This window comes from Rhamphochromis sp. 'chilingali', assembly GCF_963969265.1.
Source record: "Rhamphochromis sp. 'chilingali' genome assembly, chromosome: 7".
Taxonomy (NCBI): Eukaryota; Metazoa; Chordata; class Actinopteri; order Cichliformes; family Cichlidae; genus Rhamphochromis; species Rhamphochromis sp. 'chilingali'.
In genome coordinates, this window is record NC_137934.1 from 11566776 (window position 1) to 11589258 (window position 22483).

The 22483-nt window shown below is 40.9% G+C and overlaps 1 protein-coding gene across 1 annotated transcript in view; it reads right to left on the bottom strand.

Annotated features, from left to right (window-relative positions):
- The window catches only part of plxna4 (plexin A4), a 259476-nt gene that overhangs the window by 207065 nt on the left and 29928 nt on the right, over positions 1–22483 (bottom strand). The window contains exons 2-3 of the mRNA XM_080885989.1: positions 20946–22294; positions 4795–4977 (exon numbers count right to left, since the gene is read on the bottom strand). Of these exons, the coding sequence (XP_080742115.1) occupies positions 4795–4977; positions 20946–22190 (1428 nt within the window). The 5' untranslated portion in view covers positions 22191–22294. The remainder of the gene's footprint in view (positions 1–4794; positions 4978–20945; positions 22295–22483) is intronic.

Consider the following 22483-nt stretch of genomic DNA (forward strand, 5'->3'; position numbering starts at 1 on the left):
TTCTCAGGAGACTGAAAAGATTCGGCATGAGCCCCCGCATCCTCAGGACCTTCTATCACTGTGCCATTGAGAGCATCCTCATTGGATGCATCACCACCTGGTATGGCAACAGCACCGCCTACAACTGCAAAGCTCTCCAGAGAGTAGTGCGGTGCTCTGAACGGATAATTGGAGGTGAGCTTCCCTCCCTCCAAGACATCTACAGGAAGCGCTGCCTGAGGAAAGCGGGGAGGATCATCAAGGACTCCAGTCACCCCAGCCATAAACTGTTCAGACTACTTCCATCAGGAAGGAGGTTCTGCAGCATCCGGTCCCGTACCAGCAGACTGAGAGACAGCTTTTTCCACCAGGCCATCAGACTGCTGAACACTTCATAGACACCTCAGCTTCACTACTGGAACTTCAACATTATGCACTACATACTGTATATAAATGCCACTTGTTTTGCACAATATCCAACTACAAACCTCTGTATATTTTATATATTTTATTATTTTTTTTTTTTACTATTTAATTTGTAAAAATGTGTATATACACACACACACACACACACACACACACACACACACACACACACGTAGGAAAATATTTAGTATACACATCCAGAAATGCATACACTATTATATATTGTACATATATTTATTAGTTTCAGATTAGCCATTCTTGTATTTTGCTCATTTGTGTTGTTGTGTTTGCACATCTCTGTTGCTTGTGGGGCTCGCACACAAGAATTTCACTCGCATGTGCTGTGCCAGTGTGCCTGCACATGTGATGTGACAATAAAAGTGATTTGATTTGATTTGATTTGATTTGATTTGATTTGAAGTGAGAGTTTGACCTTTCCCTTTCCAGCAACAAACATTAACCATTCGGTGTTGAAATTGACCTGTTTTTTGCTCATGCAATCTCCCCTGACAACTTTAAATGACAGATCTCCCAGTTTCTATGCAACTCCTCTCCTGCAAGAAGCTATAGCTTTGTAAACTATCATTTATTCTCCACCGCTTAACCCTCTCTTTTCATTTCCTTGTTCCCTTATCAACAAAATTCTTCTTGGATCTTCTTCTTTGTTTTCTCTGTGTCTTCCCACCTCCTCTTTTCTTCCATTTTCTCCATCTGACTGGGACAGATTGAAATGTAGAGGCAGGAAAAAGAGTGCTAGCTGCCTTTTTCCCCAAATTCTGTGAAAGGCTTTGATTGAACCATGCGTGCATCCAGTATCTAGGACAGAGAGCTTTTCCAACCTTCGCATGTACTGCCTCACTCATTTTTCTGTTCCTTTCCATGTCAAGTTCAAGGTTAGCTGCTCATTGTATTGAGTGCCAATGCTCCCCCATTGGGACGGACAGAGGGGAGATGCATTAGCACCTCGGCAGGTGGCCTTCAATCTCATCTCTCGACTCTCTTTTCCCTCCACACGTTCTTCTTGTCCCCTAGTCCACCTCTCGAACCATGGCCCCATGGGGATACCTGGCCAGCCTTTGTCCAGTAGTGTGTAGATGGACTGCTAGGTGTGGGTGCAAGTGTTCACTGATGCATGTGTGCATGCTTATCCCGATTCAAACAATAATGTGCAACGTGTGAGTATCACCGATGTGAACCTCTTATGTGTAGTACGACCAGATGACCATGAACTAAACCAAAGCCTGCAGGGGGTTAAGGTTTTCCCCTTGACCTGCTGGTGTCTACTGGCCTGCAGTAAATGGGTTTAAACCTTACCCCAACCACAGCCTTTTATCTCCATCATATCCCCATCTCCTCCTCAAGCCACAGGCCAATGAGCACACAAACTGACCGACAGACTGGCTGAAGGAAGCCATATGGTCCATTCACTTCCACTAGCAGGAGGTAGCCATCAAAGAGCTTTCACAGCAATTCAATTCAGAACATACAGAGGGAGTGAGAGAGATGAAGGGAAAAGGAAGAGGGAACTTATTAAGAGAAGGGCAAATAGAGGTGGCAATAGGGAGTGAAAGCAAAGAAACAAGGAGAAAGCAGTTGCAAGTTTGCTGAAGAGTGCAGAGGAAATGCAGCTCTATAATAATAAAAAAAAAAAACATGGAAAAGGTTTCCAAGTTTTACGTTTTGTTTGAGACAGTAAAAGCCAAGCATGGCTGTAGTTGTGGGCACATACAAAACCCCACTGTTTAATAGTACTGCTTTCTATATGATAACATGATGGTGTTATCAAAGTCCACTCACTCTAGACTCTGTCAAAACAGACTTTAGGCCATACAGCCACTTAGCATTAATGGGCATCTAAGGCAAGTGCTGATTTGTGTGAATGTGCTTTAATGTGTGTGCCCTTTACAAGCATAGAACCTGTATATGTTAGGAATATGAGTGCGAAGTGAGAAATTCAAGCTCGCCCTTACATCTCAAAAGAACTGCCACAGAGAAGAAAAAGAGTAAAACTGAATACTGGAAAACCTTACTCTCCAGACTCTGGTCACCTGCAACTGATCTCCATTTTAGTTTGAAGTTAAGGTAGAGTTCGGTTAGTTGTGCATTGTCTTAGTTCAGGATGAGTTTAAGGGCTTGATGATAAATTAAGCTAATGAAAATCTAATCAGCACAGCCATGGCATATCTACGTCTGTACTCTGATCCGCAAGCCTCACATTATGCTAGCAAAATTTTATTCTAACCTCTATTACATTAAAGTATTTCACAGGCAAATTGAATTTAATTCACTCAGCGCCCTGCCCAGCTCAACGTCATGATGCCATAAACGTGAGCCTGTAAACACTAACATTTATCTCACCGAAACGCCACTCCATTAAACCCGATCCACTCTCTTTTACCGTAAATGCTTATATTTACTCTGGGTGATGTGTTAGTCACAAGATCACAAATAACAGTGAAAAAAAACTGAGACTGAAAGACAGTCTGTGAGTGAATCCCAGAAGAAGGAGGAGGGGGCTGAGGGGTGGAACAAGTGAGGTGGGGGAGTGTGTATAAATCAACATCCATTAGCCGAGGGGTTATAAAGTCACTGATGAAGGAGGTGGACTGAAGTTCAGACTTTTTATTGTCTTGTTGTTGTCTTTTATTGCCTGTGATGTCATCTAATGGTATACAGTTAATGACATGGGAGGGGAAGTATATACATGGGAGGGGAGGATGTGGCTGTAATAGCCCAATGTGTGTACAACTGTGTTGACACAGAGTATTGATCACCTTTGTGTGTTAGATTTTGGAGGGTTTTTTTTTCTTTTTGCCTGAATATAATGAATCTGAACAATCCTGCAGACTGGATTCACACAAGAATTTAGTGGAAGCAATATAATATAAACATTATAGAAGAAATAGCATTCAATTTGCCTGTGTGTATCAGCAGAAGACCTTTCAGCACTGGGTCCACATTCTGATCCCAGTAGTATCTTTGTTTCCTCTGTTTTTCATCCTTCTACTGTCATCACACAAACGCTCTTCCTCCTTTTATGACTTTCATTTCTGGAATATAGCTCATCTCTGTTCAGCCCCTGCTGCTCAACCCTACCTCGCTTCCCTCACTCATCTCTCCTGTGCTCCTCTCCTTCCCCAGGCCTTTAAGACTCACTGGCCTAACCGCCCTCTAGAATTAGTCTCAGTCATGGCCTTATAATACATATGTGCGTGTGTAAATGTGTGTGAATGTGTGGGGAAGTACAGTGAAAGTACAGGTTGCTACCAAGTTCTATCACACCTAGCAGCAGTGCATCATCCCATTAACTCTGAAAAGGGCTACCACATGCAGGAGGGCACAGGGGCATGAAGGGAGTCTAAGGTGGTAACCACAACACTCCAAAGCCCAGCTTATCCAGTGCTGTTTAACTCTGAGGAGACAAATCTTGTTGAGTTAGAGGCTCTTCTGTCACACAGAGTGTGACATGTTCTTCTAAGACAAACAGTTATGTTCACAAAGACACTCACAAATGCCCTAGTTAAAATAATTCTAGAAATTTTTAGAGAATATTTTTGTAACCTAGGATCATTACTACAACATTCAGTTACTACACACACAGATGTGAAAAACCCTAAATTATAAAGGATGGGAGTGACTCATAGTTCCTTTCATCACCAGGCTATGAATTTGCCTAAATTTCTTAATAAATGATGTATTTAATTTTATTCTGATGACTTAATTTGCCTCGAGGAAGAGCTAAGAAACTTCATCCAATCAATTCTGCAACATGCTGATCTGGGCTGTCTAGCAACTTCTGCAACATGCTGATGTGTGCTACAATCGGCCCCCAGGGCTCTGGATTTTATACAAGTCCAAAGTGAGGGAAAAGTACAGCGGATACCACTGATACAGGCGAATACGAGTGTATGTGTGATATATGGTGCAGTGGATGAGGAGGATGTTGAGAGATACCAGATAGGCTTTACTGTAGGAATAAACCCCCAAAGGGGCACGCCTGATCCCCTTTCCTCAAAACACACACACACACACACACACACACACACACACACACACACACACACACACACACACACACACACACACACACACACACACACCACACTCGCTTTCTCTCTACCCTGAAGTACACACACTTCCTCCATCCGCTCTCCCACTGTTTTATGTACACACCTACACACAAACACACACGTCTCTTCTACTGCGAATACAGCCGAGTCAGCTGATTTGCCTGAAAGTCAATCTGCCTTCTTACTACTATCCTTCCTCCAATCCAGTAGTCCCCAATTCCCAGCCCTTACTCTACGTTCTAACTGAGAGAAAGCAAATCTCTCCCTCTATCAATTCAACCATCTGTGCTATCTTTCAACCTATATTTGTCTCCCTTACCTTCTTGACTTGACCGCTTTTTGTTCCCACGAAGACCAGTGAGTGGTTCTTGTAGACGTAGGCAATGACTGAGGACATTTTGTCAACGGCGTCAGAAAAGAGAGGCTTGCCTCTCACCATCTCAGAGACGCCCAATGGAGCATTCATGTCCAGGCCACAAAAGTCGTCGTCAATGGTCAAGAGCTGCAAGGAAAACAACAATTAGCACAATCAGATTTTGAGGTGCTCATTTGGCAAACTCCTATGAATTCATATCTTAATTTCTCGTGAGAACAAAAATACAACATCTGACTGTAAAGGGTATTTCTATAAGGGAAGATGAGCAGGGTGGAGAAACATTTTGGATGTGAAAGATAATCTCTGACCATTGGCTGGCCACAAGATACAGCAAATGTGGGGGGAAAAAAAGAAGAGACTGCAGTCAGCCTCAAGTTCTGTAATAATGCCAGAGGCTGCTCTGTCAGGCACAATTCCCTACCGTCCACCCAATGCAACAGCAACTGTAGAAATGCCTGTGCGGCAAGATATCCAATGTGAAGTGATTCAACGTGAACTGAGTTTAAAAAAAAGAAAAAAAAGGAAAAGCAGTGCAGCATTATCACAGGGCTGTGAGGCAAAACACTGCAATGCATTTAAATATATATAGAAACTGATTTAGAGCAGGGAGAACTACAACTCTAGACGAGGTTGTTCTGTTACGCTTTCAGTGTAGACATGCCGCTGTGATTTTGTAATTACATGTAGATAGGTGTGCTTCATGTCCTATGCCTCTCTACACTTTATGTTTGCATGTGTTTAATCCTGTCAGCTGGTATATTTTCTGCAGTCACAGTGGGCAGAATGACTTATAGGTTTTGATAAGAGAACAATGGCGTGGTGGATTGGTCATTATTCGGAGCGCATGGGTTGAAACGCTTTTTTTCCAGTTTAGGACTGAAGCAGCCGCTGCTTGATTAATCGCTTCGTAATGTCGTGGTTTGCTGCAGGGTGAAATGCAAATGCACGTGGTACCGCTTTCCTTAAAAAGAAAAGAAATTATCAAAACCATCAGTAAATTTCATTGTTCATGATAGCCACACTTTACTGTATTGACTGTATCCTGAAAGGTCAGCCATTAATTGTGCAAATGGATTCACTTCTTTGACACCAGTGTCCTCACCAGAGTCGACAAAAAAGTAGAGCAATGCCTTATAGTCAATCCACACTAGCTGTGCACTGGTAATTGTACCGCTGGAAAAGTTATTTGGTAATAAATCCAAAGGTGAAGCACCAGATTCAGCTACATTTTGCTGGACGGTTCTTTGAATGTCAAAAGGAAGCTTGTTAAATGCAATATAAATGTACACTATTAGTCCAGCATTAATAATTGGCAAAATGAGGTTGACAGCATAAAGTTAACATTACCCGAAATTATTCATTTAAAATCAAAAAGTTTTCATAGTAAAATAGCAAAAGGATTATCCTGGCATGCAACGGAAATCCAACTGAATTTTCAAATCTAGAAGTGTGAACTGTCAGGTGAAGGTCCCTTTGATGGGCAGAGTCATCCTTTGACCCATTTTTCCATTTTTCTTACTGGAAGTGCACCCTGTGGGCTTTCGAGAAATCCTGCAACTACTGGGTGTCTCCAAACAAGCTGTCACTAAAGGCCACCATCATCATCAGAAGCCTCACACCAAGCCAGAGTGGAAGTGTGGGATCTGCTTTCATTAGACAAATGGAACATGGTTGCTCTAGGCCGCAAGCCTCGGGCTATAAAGTGGGATTGTATAGAGCGGTAGGAACGATCGATAGAGATGACCTGAATTTAGGTCAAGATCATGCCATATGGTTAAAGGGTTGAGATAAGGATAAAAAGGGACAGGAAGAGTGACAGAAAGAAAAGGGGATAAATGATAGATACCAATAAGACAGAGATGCCAAAGAATCTAAACAAAGATGAATATCGGAGCACAGTGAAAACATACAAGTAGAAGACTTTCTCCCTTTTTTTTTTTCTCTTTTCTCGCCTTTCCTGACATGACCTTTTCAGAATGAGAGGCTGCCAAGAATGCACTCCCTGTCCTCTAAGTCATGTGGTAGCACTATGCTAGACTAATGGTGCTCCAATGAAAACCAGGGTCATTCCTTAAAGGGTCAACTGCCACCCTTCAAACCCCTCCTATTTTTCTTCAGTAATGTGTAATGCAGCTTCCTTGCATCAATTTGTACTACTATTACTCCTCATCTATGTGACAGGAAGAAAACACCCTCTAAATGCTGCATCATGCTTGGGTTCAAAGGTTAACAGAGTCTATTAGAAGCAATATGGACTGTGCTTTGTAGAATTTCAGGCTTCAGTGATTAGAAACTTCCTTGGACAATGACTAAAGTGCAGCCACTCCTGCAAAGATTAATCATGTTTCATCAGTGCAAAAACATCATTCACATCTGTGCATCTGTGGGTGATGCATGTGGAAGAAGAGGATGTGTTTACGTGTAAAAAAAAAAAAAAAAAAATGAGCATCTGTTTTATCATTTCTTCCCTCTAACGCACAATTTTTCCTGGTTGCCAATCACCACCATCTCCATCCTCCACTTTGCAATCTAATGAAATACATTTTGTCTGTCAGTGCTTTCAGGAAGAAGATGCATTTTTATTACACAACCACCAAAAGTGGCAATTCTTACTGGCAAATAAATAACAATATATAGCTCATGAGACTGTCTGCCAGTGCCATCACTGCTTCTAACATGTTTTATTCCTCCTCTTTTTGTCAGCACATCTAATTTCTTCCCCTCGCATATTTATTAATTCTCAATGGACCTTCTTTTATAATGTGTTTCATCAAAGACAAGCGATCACCTTCGGTTCACTCAGTATGAGCTCACTCTTTATCCCAATATCTCTTCTTTTCTGCTAACAAATGAGTGACCCAAAACATTGAAGTTTCAGTCCCTCCAAACATCTCAGTCCACAGGAATAGGAGGTCTTGGATTTAAATCAAATAGATGCACAGGTAAATATAGTTGAATATGTCTGAAAATGTGGTACCTGTTTGAATAATAGCAGGCTACTGTAGCTACTCAAAAGCCTCTAAAGTAAACAAACTAATTTCTTGCTCAAGCCTGGCAGGTAAGTCAGCCAGCATCCCACAGCGTAGCAACAGAGGAGAAAGATAGAGAGTTCCTCCCTAAAGACAGAGGGACAAGAGAGCAGAGTCTCTGTATTTGGACAGAGGCCAGGCACTGAGGCAGAATCAGGTCACTCTCAGCCATATCCATCTCTCTGCTTCTGTCCGCCTGCCAGCACCAGTACAAAGAGAGCTCTCTTCTGGATTGTGCAGAGGAATCAGTAGATGCAGAGTGGAGAAAGAGAGAGGGGGCAGTGAGCGCACGCGGAAGCGAGAGAGTTGCTCAATGCGATTAGTGGGGGACTGAAAGAGATCCGCTCTCCAACGCTCTCTGATGTATGGCCTAATCTGGGCTTGCGCTGTTGTGAGGGCCCATTCCATCGGCTGCAAGTTCCCAAAGTTAATGGCACACGTTAAACCACAGAGACGTTTACTTCATGTCACTTGTCACTACTCAACCACTAAAGGCTCCAAAGAAACAATTTCTTGCAAATTTAGCTTTTCTTTTTCATTGCGGTTATTATCCTGCTTCTGGCACTTTCAATTACTTCACCGATCAATCTATTTTTATCCCTGAACATTTGTTGACTATGATTAGCTTATTTTACTGTAAACCTCCTGATTATAACATGGCGACCATTCTCTCACAAAACAGCCAATGAAAATAAAGTATCATAGGAGTTGCTCTTTGCATAATTAGCCACTTGGATATCTGGTATTTTCCTTTTGCCCTACTGTGCTAAATGACTAACCTGCCAGGATGATTGGTGGCATTAGGGAATTATGTCATGACTAAGTGGGTTTGCAACGTTTGGGTTTTTTGTTTTGTTTTTTGCAAGATAAAATGTCAACATTTGATTTTTCTATAATGAAACATTTTTTCCTGTATAGATCCTGCAGCAACAGGAGTTTTAGAGTAAAACACAGAACACTCACAGCTTACACTTCAATTTCAATTCCTTATGAAAACTTGCAGTTCACAATTGGAAACAATCTAAAACTTAGTTTTAAGTTTTTAACGATTTTTTTTGTTTTGACTGGGTCATTAGTAACCATTTATCTCATTTAAAAACAGACTTGTTCAGATCTCTGTTTATGTTTTGCAGTAGGAGCATTAACTGTAACTCACAGTAGTTCAGGAAGATGATGGTACTTGTATCTTAGGCAAAATAGCCATCATTCAATATTACTCTCATCCTGTTAAAGAAAAAACATCTTTATGACTAGAGTAGCCTAATGTGCACTATTCCCATTCCTAAGTCCAGATTCAAAAAGGGAGAGGCATTGGCAAGGGGCAAGCTAATGTCCAAAAGAAAAATATAATTTTCTACCAGAACCAAAACCACCAGGTAAAGTATATCTATATACACAGAAATCGAGTCTGTTAGCTCAGATGAGCCTACACTGTTTGTGTGACTAAGAGTGAGTGTGTTTCACACTGTGCTGAGACACAGTCTATCCAGTTACTGACCATTGCACTTGTGACCATGACATACACACACCACCACCACCATAAAGTAAAGGTGCATGTAATAAGTGCATAACGCAATCTGATGAAACTTTGCTATATTATATTGTGTGTGTGTGTGTGTATATATATATATATATATATATATATATATATATATATATATATATATATATATAGTGCCAGCATTATGTACCCTCCTAAGGGTTCCTTGTTCATTCTTTAGTCCAAATATTGCATTTCTTTCCACAGATGATTTTTCTATTTCCCTCTCCACAAATCTGTCAGTTTTGGAAACTGTCCAACCTTATGCAAGCTTTTTTGTTTTCTGATATTTGTTTCAGGCATAATAAGTGAAATAGGAACTCAGCACCAAAGGGGAGAATTGAATTGCACAGCAAACAAGAGTTCAACACGTGGAAGTAAAAAGTAGTGACCCAGAAACCTAATAATATGCATTAGCAGAGACAGGAAAATATATGGATAGAACAATTCAAAGGAAAGCAGGAATATAAACTCAAAAACTGAATTCATCTTCTTAAAAATAAATGTGCAGTGTAGTCAGAGTGAATCTTTCTGATGGCTGAGGTTCATTGCTTTTTGCTGCTTTGTTAAGGCATCTACAGGGCATTCCAAAGGAGACTGCTTTTTTTTCAGTTCTCTGACTGAATCGTGATCAAAATTCAGTCTGAATGTACAGGTGTCGACATGGACTACAAGAGCTGTCACAATTAGGCTTATCTTCCTCTTTGTATAGGACCCTGGGGACTTTCTTGACAACCAGTAACAATGATTAGGACTGAAGATGAATAAATATGTACAGTGCATGAGTGAATACACCCCTGTGTAATATTACTTATATGTCAAATGATTCCAAATTGTATTGCCTTACAGTGATTGCATTTGATGTTAGAGAATGAACAGTAGGAACAAATTAAAGTATATTAAAATATATTCTTCAGTTTTTTAGATTTTTTTCCCATCTTTGCTTTGGGTTGGTTTGCTCTACCGTTCCCTTCAAAATACTCCAAAATTGTTCTATTTAATTCAGGTCATGCAGCACAGAGCACGTGGACGAGTCATATTTCCCTTTGGTCTCCTTTAGAATCTCGTGTGATTTTGGCAGTGGGCTTTAGATCATTATTATGCTGCAATATTTCTTTTCTGCAAAGCTTCTAGAGCAGCAGTGTCATCTTGTCAGCCAGTGTTTTGGTATATCCATGGGCATGGTGTCATCAGCACCTTAAAGCTCACGTATCACTATGTCATCACACAGTGCTCCCCTGCCAGTTAGCCCAGGGGCAGATTCAGGTCCAACATGTGGGTCAAACAAAAGCTATCTAGGTCTTATATGATCAAACAATGGGTCCTGTAGTCTTCTTGCTTTCTTTCACATTCTTAAGCAAACTTTAATCTCGCAGTTTTGTGTCTCGAGAAAAAGTTTTACTTTCACATAGAAGCTGACATTAGGTAATGTTCTTCAGACTGCATGAGCTGTCGAAGGGAATCCAATTTCAGCTGATACCTCCTGTGCCAGGTGTGAAGTACTTGACCACCAGTTTTTGAGAGACTTTGCAGGTATTGCACAGAGCAGCTCTGTTTACAGTGTTAAGGTTCAAAATTGAGGAGGGAGAGTACAAACCACCCTGGGTCCAGAAGCTCTTGGTCCAACAATGATTTTAATGAACACACACGTGTGGGAAGACAACTCTGTATGCCGACAGCAGTTGAGCTTCAACTTAATCAAAGCATGAACAGATATTTTATAGCATCAGGGTTTGATTTACTGACGCCCCTTCATGCGTCACAGATACATTTTATACATAGATCAGATCAACACCACAATGGCTTTTAACCCAGAAGATCATCTTCTATTTTCATGGCTGGTACTTTCCGTTCTTGTCTTAAAGTGAATTGTTCCTCTTTCTTGCCGAGACATGACTAATCTCTCCTCTAAATAAATCTAACTCATGTGTGTGTGTATGTTGACCTCACATGCTCTTTGTGTCACCTCTTCACCTACTAACTGTCTGTGTCTCGTCCTCAAATACTCTTTCTCAATTCACCTGTTGCACTTCTGACCTTTTACCAGACCAGAGGCTCACTGAGACTATGTGTATGTCTTCTACTAAATAAATGTTTTAACCAAGAACCTCTACTAAAACCTTAATATAAAATGACCTGATATAAGTGTTTTGTAAGCATGTATTGCAATTCCTTCTATGGCTCCAAGTCACTTGCACAATAGATTGTCCGGACATCGCGCCGAACAAAGCTTCCAACCCCCAATTAATTGACCGAGCTCCAACTCTTTAATAAGCACAGATATGCATTGTGTATAAAATAGTCATAACTGCACCTGAAATACAAGGTCAACATAATAACTGTATGCATAACATCTTAAGGCCTTCTTAAAGCTATCTGTTACATTGTTAAAGCCTCGTCTTAGCCTGCTGCTCAAAATAACTTTCACTTCTGCAAAACTCTCCAAGCCTGTTTCCTGTCCTGTTACTTTTAGCCTTTCTGAAAGACACACTGTTCAACCCCTGAATGCAATATAAACTCCAGATTATATTATTAATGCAATGGTAATGATGACAATTATTTAACAATAGCAGTAAAATAATTTCCCTGCTCCACACTCCCTCTCTCGACCTCTGGAACACCAGAGGTCGCAATACATTGTGTCCTCGCTCAGACCCTCTCTAGCCGTCCTCTGGCTCAACCAGCTCCCATTCGAGAACACTCCATGTGTAAGCTTAGGTTTTCTCGGTCCCTCTCTGGTGGTTCAGCAGGCCTCGAGATCTCCAGGATCCTCGCCCCTCCTGTGGTCGCCGAGATCTTCTGCAAAGGAAACAAAACACCTTTTCCTGCATCTCCCTAACTTATCCTTTTTGGGACTCTGTAATCAAAAGCCTGATCCTAATTATGTTCTTAACTTATTGACTTATATTTATATATATATTCTTCAACGTTACTCATCCCTTTAAAACTCTTTAAGCCCTGCTTTCACGTCCGGTTGCTCGCTCTATTTTCCTATCTGATCATCGACCTCCTGTACACAAACTGTCCACCTTTTTAACAAAAAATCATTAGAACCAGCCTATTCTACTAAAAGCTCCAAAAGAAAAACAACCACTTTAATCAATTAAGTTTAAGCATATAGCAGACTCGAACTGCCGTTCTAGAATAATTTATAATACTTTGAAACAACAATCAACACCCGAAACAAGTGTATAACTGAGGCAGGTGCAACCTAGTGGTCAATGGAGACTCCAACTCACAAAATGACCGCTCAGGTCCACTCTTATGACCAAATTTGGACTCTAGCCAACACAATAACCAATTCCCTACCAAACTACTTGAGACTCTAACTCAATTTCTTTGGGACTTCAACCCAGTATTTAAACTTTTCTTATCAGACTCTTAACTGCTTCAACTCATGAAATTTTCATCAAAATCAAAACAGACATGCACCAGTAACTTCAGTGAGTAGACTTAAATTTTATCATGTCCACAACAGCTCCACAACAGGTACTACAGCTGTAATCTATACCTCCTGATTATAGACATCTCCACTGATTTTGAGTTAATCACTAATCTCACTAACCTATCCTTTCCATCAAAATCATCATCATCGTGAGATTTTTGCATTTATTTTTCACGTGGAATCATGATGTAATCAATATACAGAATGATTGTAATGTTTACAGATGACAGTTTTCCAGAAATAAGTTGTTTTAGTGTCAATATTTATGAGAAGTAAGTCCATCTATGCCATAAAGGGGAATGCAGGTTTTAAAAATTTACCTCCTGCCTCCTTTTCTATGGGTGTATTTTTGCTAGAGTTAATTTTAACACATGAAGTTAGCCTGACTATTCTTTTACCATAGAACCTGTGTATCTTAATAGACCTGCAATAGATATGCTTGCCTTGGGTTAGTAAACATTATACTACTAGTTAAGCAAATCTGAGCAAACTTCACTTTAGCATGGATGAATAAAGAGTTGCCAATCAAAGCACAGGTTACTTTTTAAGTGATCAAGAAAAACAGGGGCATTTGTTTTTTTACTGCACACAGAGAGCTTTTTTGTTTTTGTTTTTGTTTTTTTAAATATCTTAAGTCTTTCTTAAGTTGTTTTTTTTATTGCTAAATAAATGCTCTATTTTCCAACTTTAAAACTGAGCATTTTGCCACTTAAATGTAATGGATATGGTTTTACTCATGTTTGTTGTTTATGCTGACATGACATCAGTCTTTACAGATCCTTGCAGTTACAGAATCTTGAATGCAAAATGATGGGAGAGAATAAATATACATTAATATTAAAACATACGCTGTTGCAAATGCGTACATTACGCGGAACACATGCTTGCTGGGGTCTGCCTGAAACAAAGTTGATTTATTTGTGTGTTCTGCTGGCAGGTTTCAATAGGAGGAGGCAGGCTTTGATAAACCGGTGATATTTTGTAAATTCATGTTTGTGGATGCTTGCACCTGCCAACTGTTAGCTGAGCAGTTACAACAGATAATAAATATTGGTTAGGGAAAACAATCAAATGAGAAGCTAACGAAACAGCGTGACAATTTTTGGAATGAAACCGAGACATCGCTAAAGCAGAGCCAGAAGTGAGAAAAGGTGGGAGAATATTGGAGCTGAAATAAGGTGCAGAAGTGGGGGAGAGAAAAAATAAATAAATAAATCACTGAATATCATAAGATAGGTGCTTCAGATAACTCCCTAATCCGTGTTTTCCTTTTCACTATGCACTGGCGGAAAATCATTTTGTTTCTGGAATGATTAATGGGGAGATTATTTTCACTCAAAACTGATTTTGAAAAATGCTGCATGTATTACCAGCAGCAGACAGCTCATGAGGTACGAGCTACAGCCACTAGTCACAGCTGCTGCAAATAAGTGCAACAGCTACATTTGCTGATTTCACTTGTGGATATGTTAAACTTGTGCTGAACGCTCCCAATAAAAGGCATTAGACAGTTATGTTAGAGACAATTGTATGCAAGAGAGCGCTGGGTTCCCTCTCCCATTGATTGCTGCCCTGGTGAGGGTTTTAATCAAAGTCAGTCCCTCTATTTGACAAAGTCTCACTATTTAGTGGAGCTCTGAAAGTGTCACATGACCAACATTACATAACCTTCTGTTTCCACTGTGGTGGCCTCAATTATAGCATAGCTGTTTGTTGTTTAATAGAGTTAATATCTAAAGCTCCTTTATCTTGACAGGAGAGCAGGCTGCTTATAAAGAAAGCTGTCTATTGAAGGATAAGCATTTCCATCAGTGATACATATTTTTATGTATCTAGTCTCATATTTTATCTTAGCAAATATTAGTGCTGAGTGCTGATATTTGGGAATATAAATAAAAATATTGGGAGGAAAAGGAGCATAGAGAATAGTTTTAAAACACTAGCCAATGAAAACAGCGGGTATAAGAAATGAAAGGTCCCGATTCAGTCAGCATTTTCAGGTCGAGGCCATCCAGCATGGTGTATGGTGGAAGAAGCAAGAGACACTTGTTTAATCACAGAATAATGATATTGTGATGGATTCTGACCTTTAGCAAGTCGTATCATGTATGGAGATTTAATTAGCGAGACAGCCAGCAAGCAGGATAGCGGATATGTGGATGGAGTGGGGTGAAGTGGGGAGTGGGGAAGGAGGAGGGGGAGCAGTCTGGAGGTCCTTAATGAATCCACTAGCCCTTCCCTTCCTGAGGATGTGGCCTAGACTGACTCATCAGCAGCAGCAGCAGCAGCCAATAACTGATTAAGCTCCGCAATCAGACAGAGGAGGGATGAAGATGACCAGCACGGGAGACAACATCATTCAGAGGTTGGTCAAACACAGAATAAAACCGAAGCGAGAAAAGTCGATAACCTGAAAAGTGAGCATGGGGGGAAGACGGAGACTGCAATATTGCAAGAGTTCCTTTCAAGTGAAGGATGAAACAGGGGAGCGATGAGCACACGTGATGGGGGACTGTGAGGGAGATCAAGAAAAAGACTAAAGGAAACAGCGGCGGCCGAGTAGAATAATCTAATTAATTGGAGTGAATTCAGAATGTGAAGTCGATAGCACATGACAAATGTGAAAGAATAGCCCGTGGCATGTTAGTTAATGACATGTAATTAATGATCATTAGCAAAAGGGATAAGGGGACGACCGTGGCCTGCCAGCAAGTTAGAGACGACCTTGCGCTTTTCTCATCCGTGTTTGGATGGTATTCCTCTCTGCGCTTGTGGAAAGCACTGTAAGGGGAAATAAAGAAGATAGGGGTAGAGACTCCAAGACACTGAGACAAAACAAGCATGGTAAGTATTGGGGGACAGGCAAAAGGAGAGTGGCATGTGAAGCGAGCAATAAGTCAAGGATGAGTGAGAACAGAGCAGAGAGCGAATTTACTGCAATCCCGCTGTTTTGTTGTTCTGTTTTTTTCTGCTGACACAGTGATGGAAACAGGAAGCTTTTTTCTTTTTTTTATAGGTCGCATGCCATTTCACTATGATCTATGGATGCAGACCCTTTGCAGACTTATACTGTTGAGCATGCATTATGTGGCTCAGCCAAGCATGGCCATTTGGGGTAGAGAGGAATCACCCCCCACCCCAGCCACACACACAGTTTCTAAAGCTCTCTCACCCTCTCTGTAGATTCCTTTCTTCTCCTCCGTGTCTCCCTCTTTGCATCTTTCCCATTACAACATAAAGCCTCTTAAAAATGGCATAGGGAATCAAAGGTCTGAGGAAGGAGTAAGCATTTTATATAGCCCTAGTCTCACCTTGCATCCTGTTAATGTGCCTTGGCACATTATTCACATTTAATATGTTGCTACAAACCAATGAAGAAAATATAGAAATCTCATTTCTGCATTGGTGAATAAAATGTAAACTAAAAACTGCAACATCCATAATAGGAAAAATAAGTTTTGCGATTAATTTAATAGCAAAACTTAAGTAAAATATCTTTAAGTAAAATCAAAGTGGTTGATCAAATTTCTATTGTTTTTATAGATTCTAAATGACTATGCTTAAAAGGAAAATGTATGTAATCGAAACTTATTTAACATTTGTGATTACAATGTGATGCTACTATCTGATTAGTGCCACTAGTATCGAGTGGACATTGTGGCTATGCCTGTGATGCATCTTTTCTGGCATAGAGAGTGGTTAGGTTTATCCACATTGGCTGAGAGCGCGTTTCATCCATATCAAAAGTGTGTGTGCGTGCGCGCCAATGTGTTCACATTGGTCCATACAGCCAGACTACTCTAATGAGCCTCGGGGCTGCTCATCCTCTCCCTAATTGGAGGAAAAACATATCATATTGGAAATACGACAGCGTTTGAAAGGGAAAAAAAGTATACGAAAAGCAAGAAGCAGAGAACATAACGTGTGAGAAAGAGGAAAATGGTGAATGATGAAGAGGGCAAGATAAAGGGGTATCCACAAGGCTCCTTCTCATCCAAGTTCCCTCTAACAGTAATGACCAACATTGTGACATGCAGGCCACCACAGGGGGAAAAAAATTACTAAAATTGAAGGAAGAAGTGACATTTTCGCTCCCATTGGCTTGATTGAAATGATCCGCTGTTTTAAAGGACCAGAATTATTGGGGGGGGGGGGGGGGGGGGGTTCCCTCCACCTCAAAAGCTGCTGCTTTTTCCTGTTGCAAGAGGACACTGACCAGGGCGAATTATACTAAACAATATCCCCATGTAAAAAGCCAAAAGATCGGAAAATATTTCTAACAACAAAATAGTGGAAATGACTTCCTGTAGGTCAATGAAAACTCCAAGATTTCAAGAAACTGTTTACATGATGTGGCCCCTGAATGTTTTAAAAATCGTTCATAGAGCCCTTTAAAAGGGTTTTATGAATGAGCAGTATCTACAAAGACACCCGGACAACCGTCCACGTAAAACTCACCAATTATTTCATTAGTTACACCTTGCAAGTACCAGATGGCATTCAGAACTGCCTTAATTCTTTATTAAATAGATGCTGGAAACCTTCCTTGGGGATTTTGGTCATCAGATGTAAACATCGCGCAGTTGTTCTCCATTTGTCAGGTGCACATCTCTAATCTCTAATCCAAATCTTTTATTCTGCAACAGCTCAAAGGTGCTCTACTTGATTGAGATCTGGTGATTGTGGAGGCAATTTGAGTACAGTGAAATAACCAAACCAATTTGAGATGATTTGATGTGGCATGTTATCCTGATGGAAGCAGAAGATGGCTACACTAGGGTCGTAAAGGTCAGCACGAAAAATGGTTTCCACAAATTGAACCAAACCTATTCTTTCATGTTTATCATGGCAAATTTTGGCCCTGCTATTCACATGTTGTAGCAGAACTCAAGACTCATCAGACCAGGCAATGGTTTCCAGCTGAAAGAACCTATCTGATATGCTGCAACAGTTAACACATTGTGCAATCAGAGATGTTCATACCGTGGTTGCATTTCAGTTACTGTTGCTTTCCTGAGGGCTCAAAACAGTCAGCCATTCTCATCTGACCTCTGACATCAACAAGGCATGTTTTTTTTTTAAACACAGAGAAGTGTCACTCACTGGATATTTTCCCTTTTCCACAGTAAAAGTCAAGCAAATCATTTTTCTTCCCCGTTCTGAAGCTCAATTCGAACTTCTATAAGCCATCCCGACCATGCCTACATGACTAAATGTGATGAGATGCTGCCATGTGATTGGCTCATAAGATATTTGTATTCACAGTCAGTTGACTGGGTGTACTTAAAGTGGACGGTCACAATCTGAATTCTATAGTTGGTCCAAAAATGATTAGTAATTTATCTATTAAATCAATAAAATTTTATCCAGGAGGGAAAAAAAGAAAAAGTGTGAAATTATCCAAGCCAAGTAAACCAAAAGGATAACATAAATATTTGTGTGTGCAGTATACTATGAGCCTGAGTCACTATTGTACACCCAAGGACTGCACCAATGAACAAAAAATTTTCAACTATGTATCTGAAGATATCCGATTTCCCTCGCTATCATGCATCATTTAACACAGAAAGGACCTAATCTGGAATTAATAAGCAAAAATTCATGAAAATGAGCCACGGGATATTACAAAGAATATCATCAATCACAGGCAAAGGTGAAAGTTAAGTTTGTTTACAAGTCTTTAGTTTTAGATTTTAACACATAATCTTTATAACTCTGTGACTCATTTGCATATTGTGTGTATACACATTTTAGTAGGATTATTTAAGTCTTTCACTTCAGCTCTAGTCCAGCTCATTTAGATTTTTCTAAATCTATCAGCAAGCATATCACATAAGAATGTAAGCATTGCCATTACTTTATTAGAAAATCTTTCTGCCGTTAAAAGCCTCCATTTCCATCTCTCCAGTAGCCGTACTCACAAGTGTGGCTGCACATGTGTGTGTATGTGTGTGTGTGTCACAGCTCATCTATCTCCTGCAGAGTCCACCGTCACTTGTTCAGCAGGGTCTAATTTATGCGCTGGCGGTGGCGCATGCTGAAATGGCATCATTTCTCAGCGCTAACCCCTGTGTGCTCCCTCACACTTCCTTTCCCTGCTGACAGCTCCACCCTAGGCATGATTTATCAGGCCCTCAAGCAGCAGACAAAGGTGCCCTGGCACGTGTGCTGTGCCACAGAGGGATTAATAGATAAACACTGTGATTCCAGAGCCAAACACAAGAGAGGGTCAACTTCATAATGTCTCACAGTGCCCAACTGAGGTCAGAACTATATGTTGTGGACAGCAAGAGGAAGTTTATGTTCCTTAGATCAGCGGTCTCCAACCTTTTTTGCGCCACGGACCGGTTTATGCTCGACAATATTTTCACGGACCGGCCTTTAAGGTGTCGCGGATAAATACAACAAAATAAAACTAGTACCGGTACCGAAAAAAAGAAGATTTATTCATAACACACATGAAAAGACCCAGGAAAACAGAGTTAACGATAAAAATGATAACAAAATAACGCTGAAAAACGATAAAAACCCTGAAAACCATACATTTCACACCTGAGCCTCAACTCTCGCGGCCCGCTACCAAACGACTCACGGACCGGTACCGGTCCAAGGCCCGGGGGTTGGGGACCGCTGTAATAATCCTCTAGCATGCTGTTAGCGCAATCAGGATGTTTCTGCTGAATGTTCTCCCTCGGGTATCTCAGGAGGTTACAGCAGAACTTCATGTTGATGGTCTGGCCTTGGTGGATACTCATATGAATGATGGAAAACATGTTAAGTATAACCCTGGTAGTGCAGCTGACCTAATACACTACTTTTGGGCTTAAACACTGTTCACACTTCCGGGTTAAACTGGTTTTTTAAACTGCTCAGTTCTCATCATCACCATGATTTTTGGCATGAACCTCTGGTCAGATTCTCAAAGTTAATCTTTTCAGGTTTGAGATCACATTGGAATTGCAGATGTTTTAAAGCAATCCAAAAAGAAAAAGAAAGAAAAACAGCTGAAATGGCCTTGAAGGGAAAATTGGCAAGATTTAAATCTGGGATGCTTTTCAATTTGTATCAGTATTATATGTCTCATAGCTTTTTGATTTCTTATTTTAAAGCTGTCATGCACAAAGACCAGTTGCATGTATTTGTATTAAGTGACAACATTAAGTGCAGTTAAAAGTTACTAGAAATGGAGTAACTTTTAACTGCACCGGTACCGGTCCGAGGCCCGGGGGTTGGGGACCGCTGCCTTAGGTGAAATCGAGTTAAGAAATAGTTATGTAAAAAAGATAAAAAGTGAGCACGTTTTATTTAGCAATGCTTGCCATGTAGCAAAAGATTACAGAATCACTCTTGTGAAGGTAATTTTCTGTTTCTTCAGGTTCGCTGCTGTTATTAACAGAGCAATATGAGATCAAGAAAAACACATGAAACAGCGTTGGCTGCTTGTGAAGGTGGTCTAAACATGTAACAGCCAATTTAACCTTGTTTTTTATGTGCACAAAGTGAGAAATCAAATGAACTGAATCACTGAATTTATAATGCTGTTATGGAGAATGGAATTATGGTAATTTGGCTGAGCATTCAGCTGCATTGTTTAAAGGGCGAGCGGATTAAAAGAGGCAGTGGATGGTTAACATCTCATCGTAATGGGATGGAGCGTGAACCCACCCAAGAACACCAGTTTTTGTGAAGCCCTCCCACAGTGCACCCAATCTCATTATACTAACACAGGATAAAAACTTCAAAATTCACTTTCCTTAAAGGTAAGGCTGTAAGGCTCTTCGACAGGAAAGTAATGAAAACGAGAAATGATCAGTGGTTTGCTTTACTTCAAACACTTTTATGTCTTTTTACTAAGACTGAAATGTGTGAAAGCTAATGTCCTGGACTAGATTTTAGCACCGGATACCATAGAACAAAATGCAGCATATAAAGCAGTTTGTACTTGTGTGGGTACAGTATGGGTGGAATAATTAGAATCTACTGTTACAGCCTTGTTTTCTCTATCAGCATCTCACTGCCCTTGTACTGTCATTAAATTGGTGCACCGACAAAAGTCAGTGTGTGCTAAAGTGATGCCTACCGCACTGCTGCAGGGAATATCTTTGACTTTCAGCCAAGCAAGGTCCAGGGTGCCCTCTCCCTTGTAGCAGGACTGTAGCCTTTCCTTGATTTTCTCATTGATCTTGCGCAGAGAGAAAACACACAATGCAGAATCCTGGGAGGCCTGGCGTGGACGTCTCTTCTGGCCCTTTGAGAATATGGCGAACAAGACATCATCATCTGGTGCCACATCTAGCGAGCGTGCCAGGATAGCACCAGCTTTTGACAGGTAGGCTGCCTCAAGTAATCGGTACTCCACGTTGTCGCTAATGCATCCAATAGGCACCTCCACATAGGAGTTGAATGCAGTGTCTGCCTTGCAGAGGCGGACTATCTTAGAAGTGTAGACCTGTTCTCGACCAGCAGAGGACGATCCAGTGGTCGGCCCACCTCCCATTTCAGGCTGCAGTGTCAGAAAGTAAACAAAGTTCCCACTGGCAAAGCCATAAATATAGTATATGTCAAAGTCTGGAATGACAGTGAAGGTATCTGAAGGGATTTTAATCATAGAGGCCACAAACTCATCGTGGAAGACATATGCAAACATGCCGTCCTCCTCTGAGTTTCTGGCCAACTTACGGCTAGAGATGGTAGGGAAGTATTCTGGCTTGCCATCCACTGCTGTGGCTACAAACAGCATGTCTGGAGAGGCGTTGCCATAAGAAACAATGACACCAAACACAGAACCACTCTCATTAACACCAGAGAGGTAGTGTTCCTTCTTGTGGAAGGGCTCTCCTAGTTTAAATAGGTCATCCAGACGAAGGATTTTACAAATGCCCTGGTAGAGACTGCCACAAGCCAGCAGCCGGTTCTCCCGATAGTCCATCAAAAGCATCTTGTTGACATTGTTAGTGAGTGTCAGTGGCTCACTGCAGGGTTGGACAATTCGTGGTGGATAGCACTTGCGATTGTCTTCATCTGGGCCAGTCTCATGGGATTTTTGGACCTCTAAGTTTGGGGACAGTTTGTATATGCGATTGACAGCTCCCAAATAAACATTGCCATTACGATAGTCCACAGCCAGGTGATTAAATGTCCACTCAGGATTCTCTGCATGAAATGATGCATACTCCTCCTCCTGAAGTAACGCTGTGATCACTTGGGAGCCAGCAGTATGAGTCTGTGGAGCTTGCACCACTGTTTGTGATGTCACAGGAAGCACCAGACTAGATAGGAAGCAGCATAGTAAGAAATAGGTCCGTATCCTAGTGAAGGACGTCATGGCTGCACTGAGGGTGGGACTGGTGAGGAGAGGGACAGAGGCACAATCCAGTACCGTTGGCCTATCAGGATGAAGCCTCTCTTCAGATGGGAGACATCTTGTACCTAAAGAGAAAAGAGACAAAAACCTAATGAAACACGGCAACTGTCACATTGTGTTGATAGTTATTATGTTCTAATTTTATCTGGCACAGATAGGCCAGAACATCTTAATGAGTAAAACAGGTGAAGAGGCCATACATCTGAGACTCCAGAGCAATTTATAAGAAATGGGCTGAACAGAAAAAAAAGAAA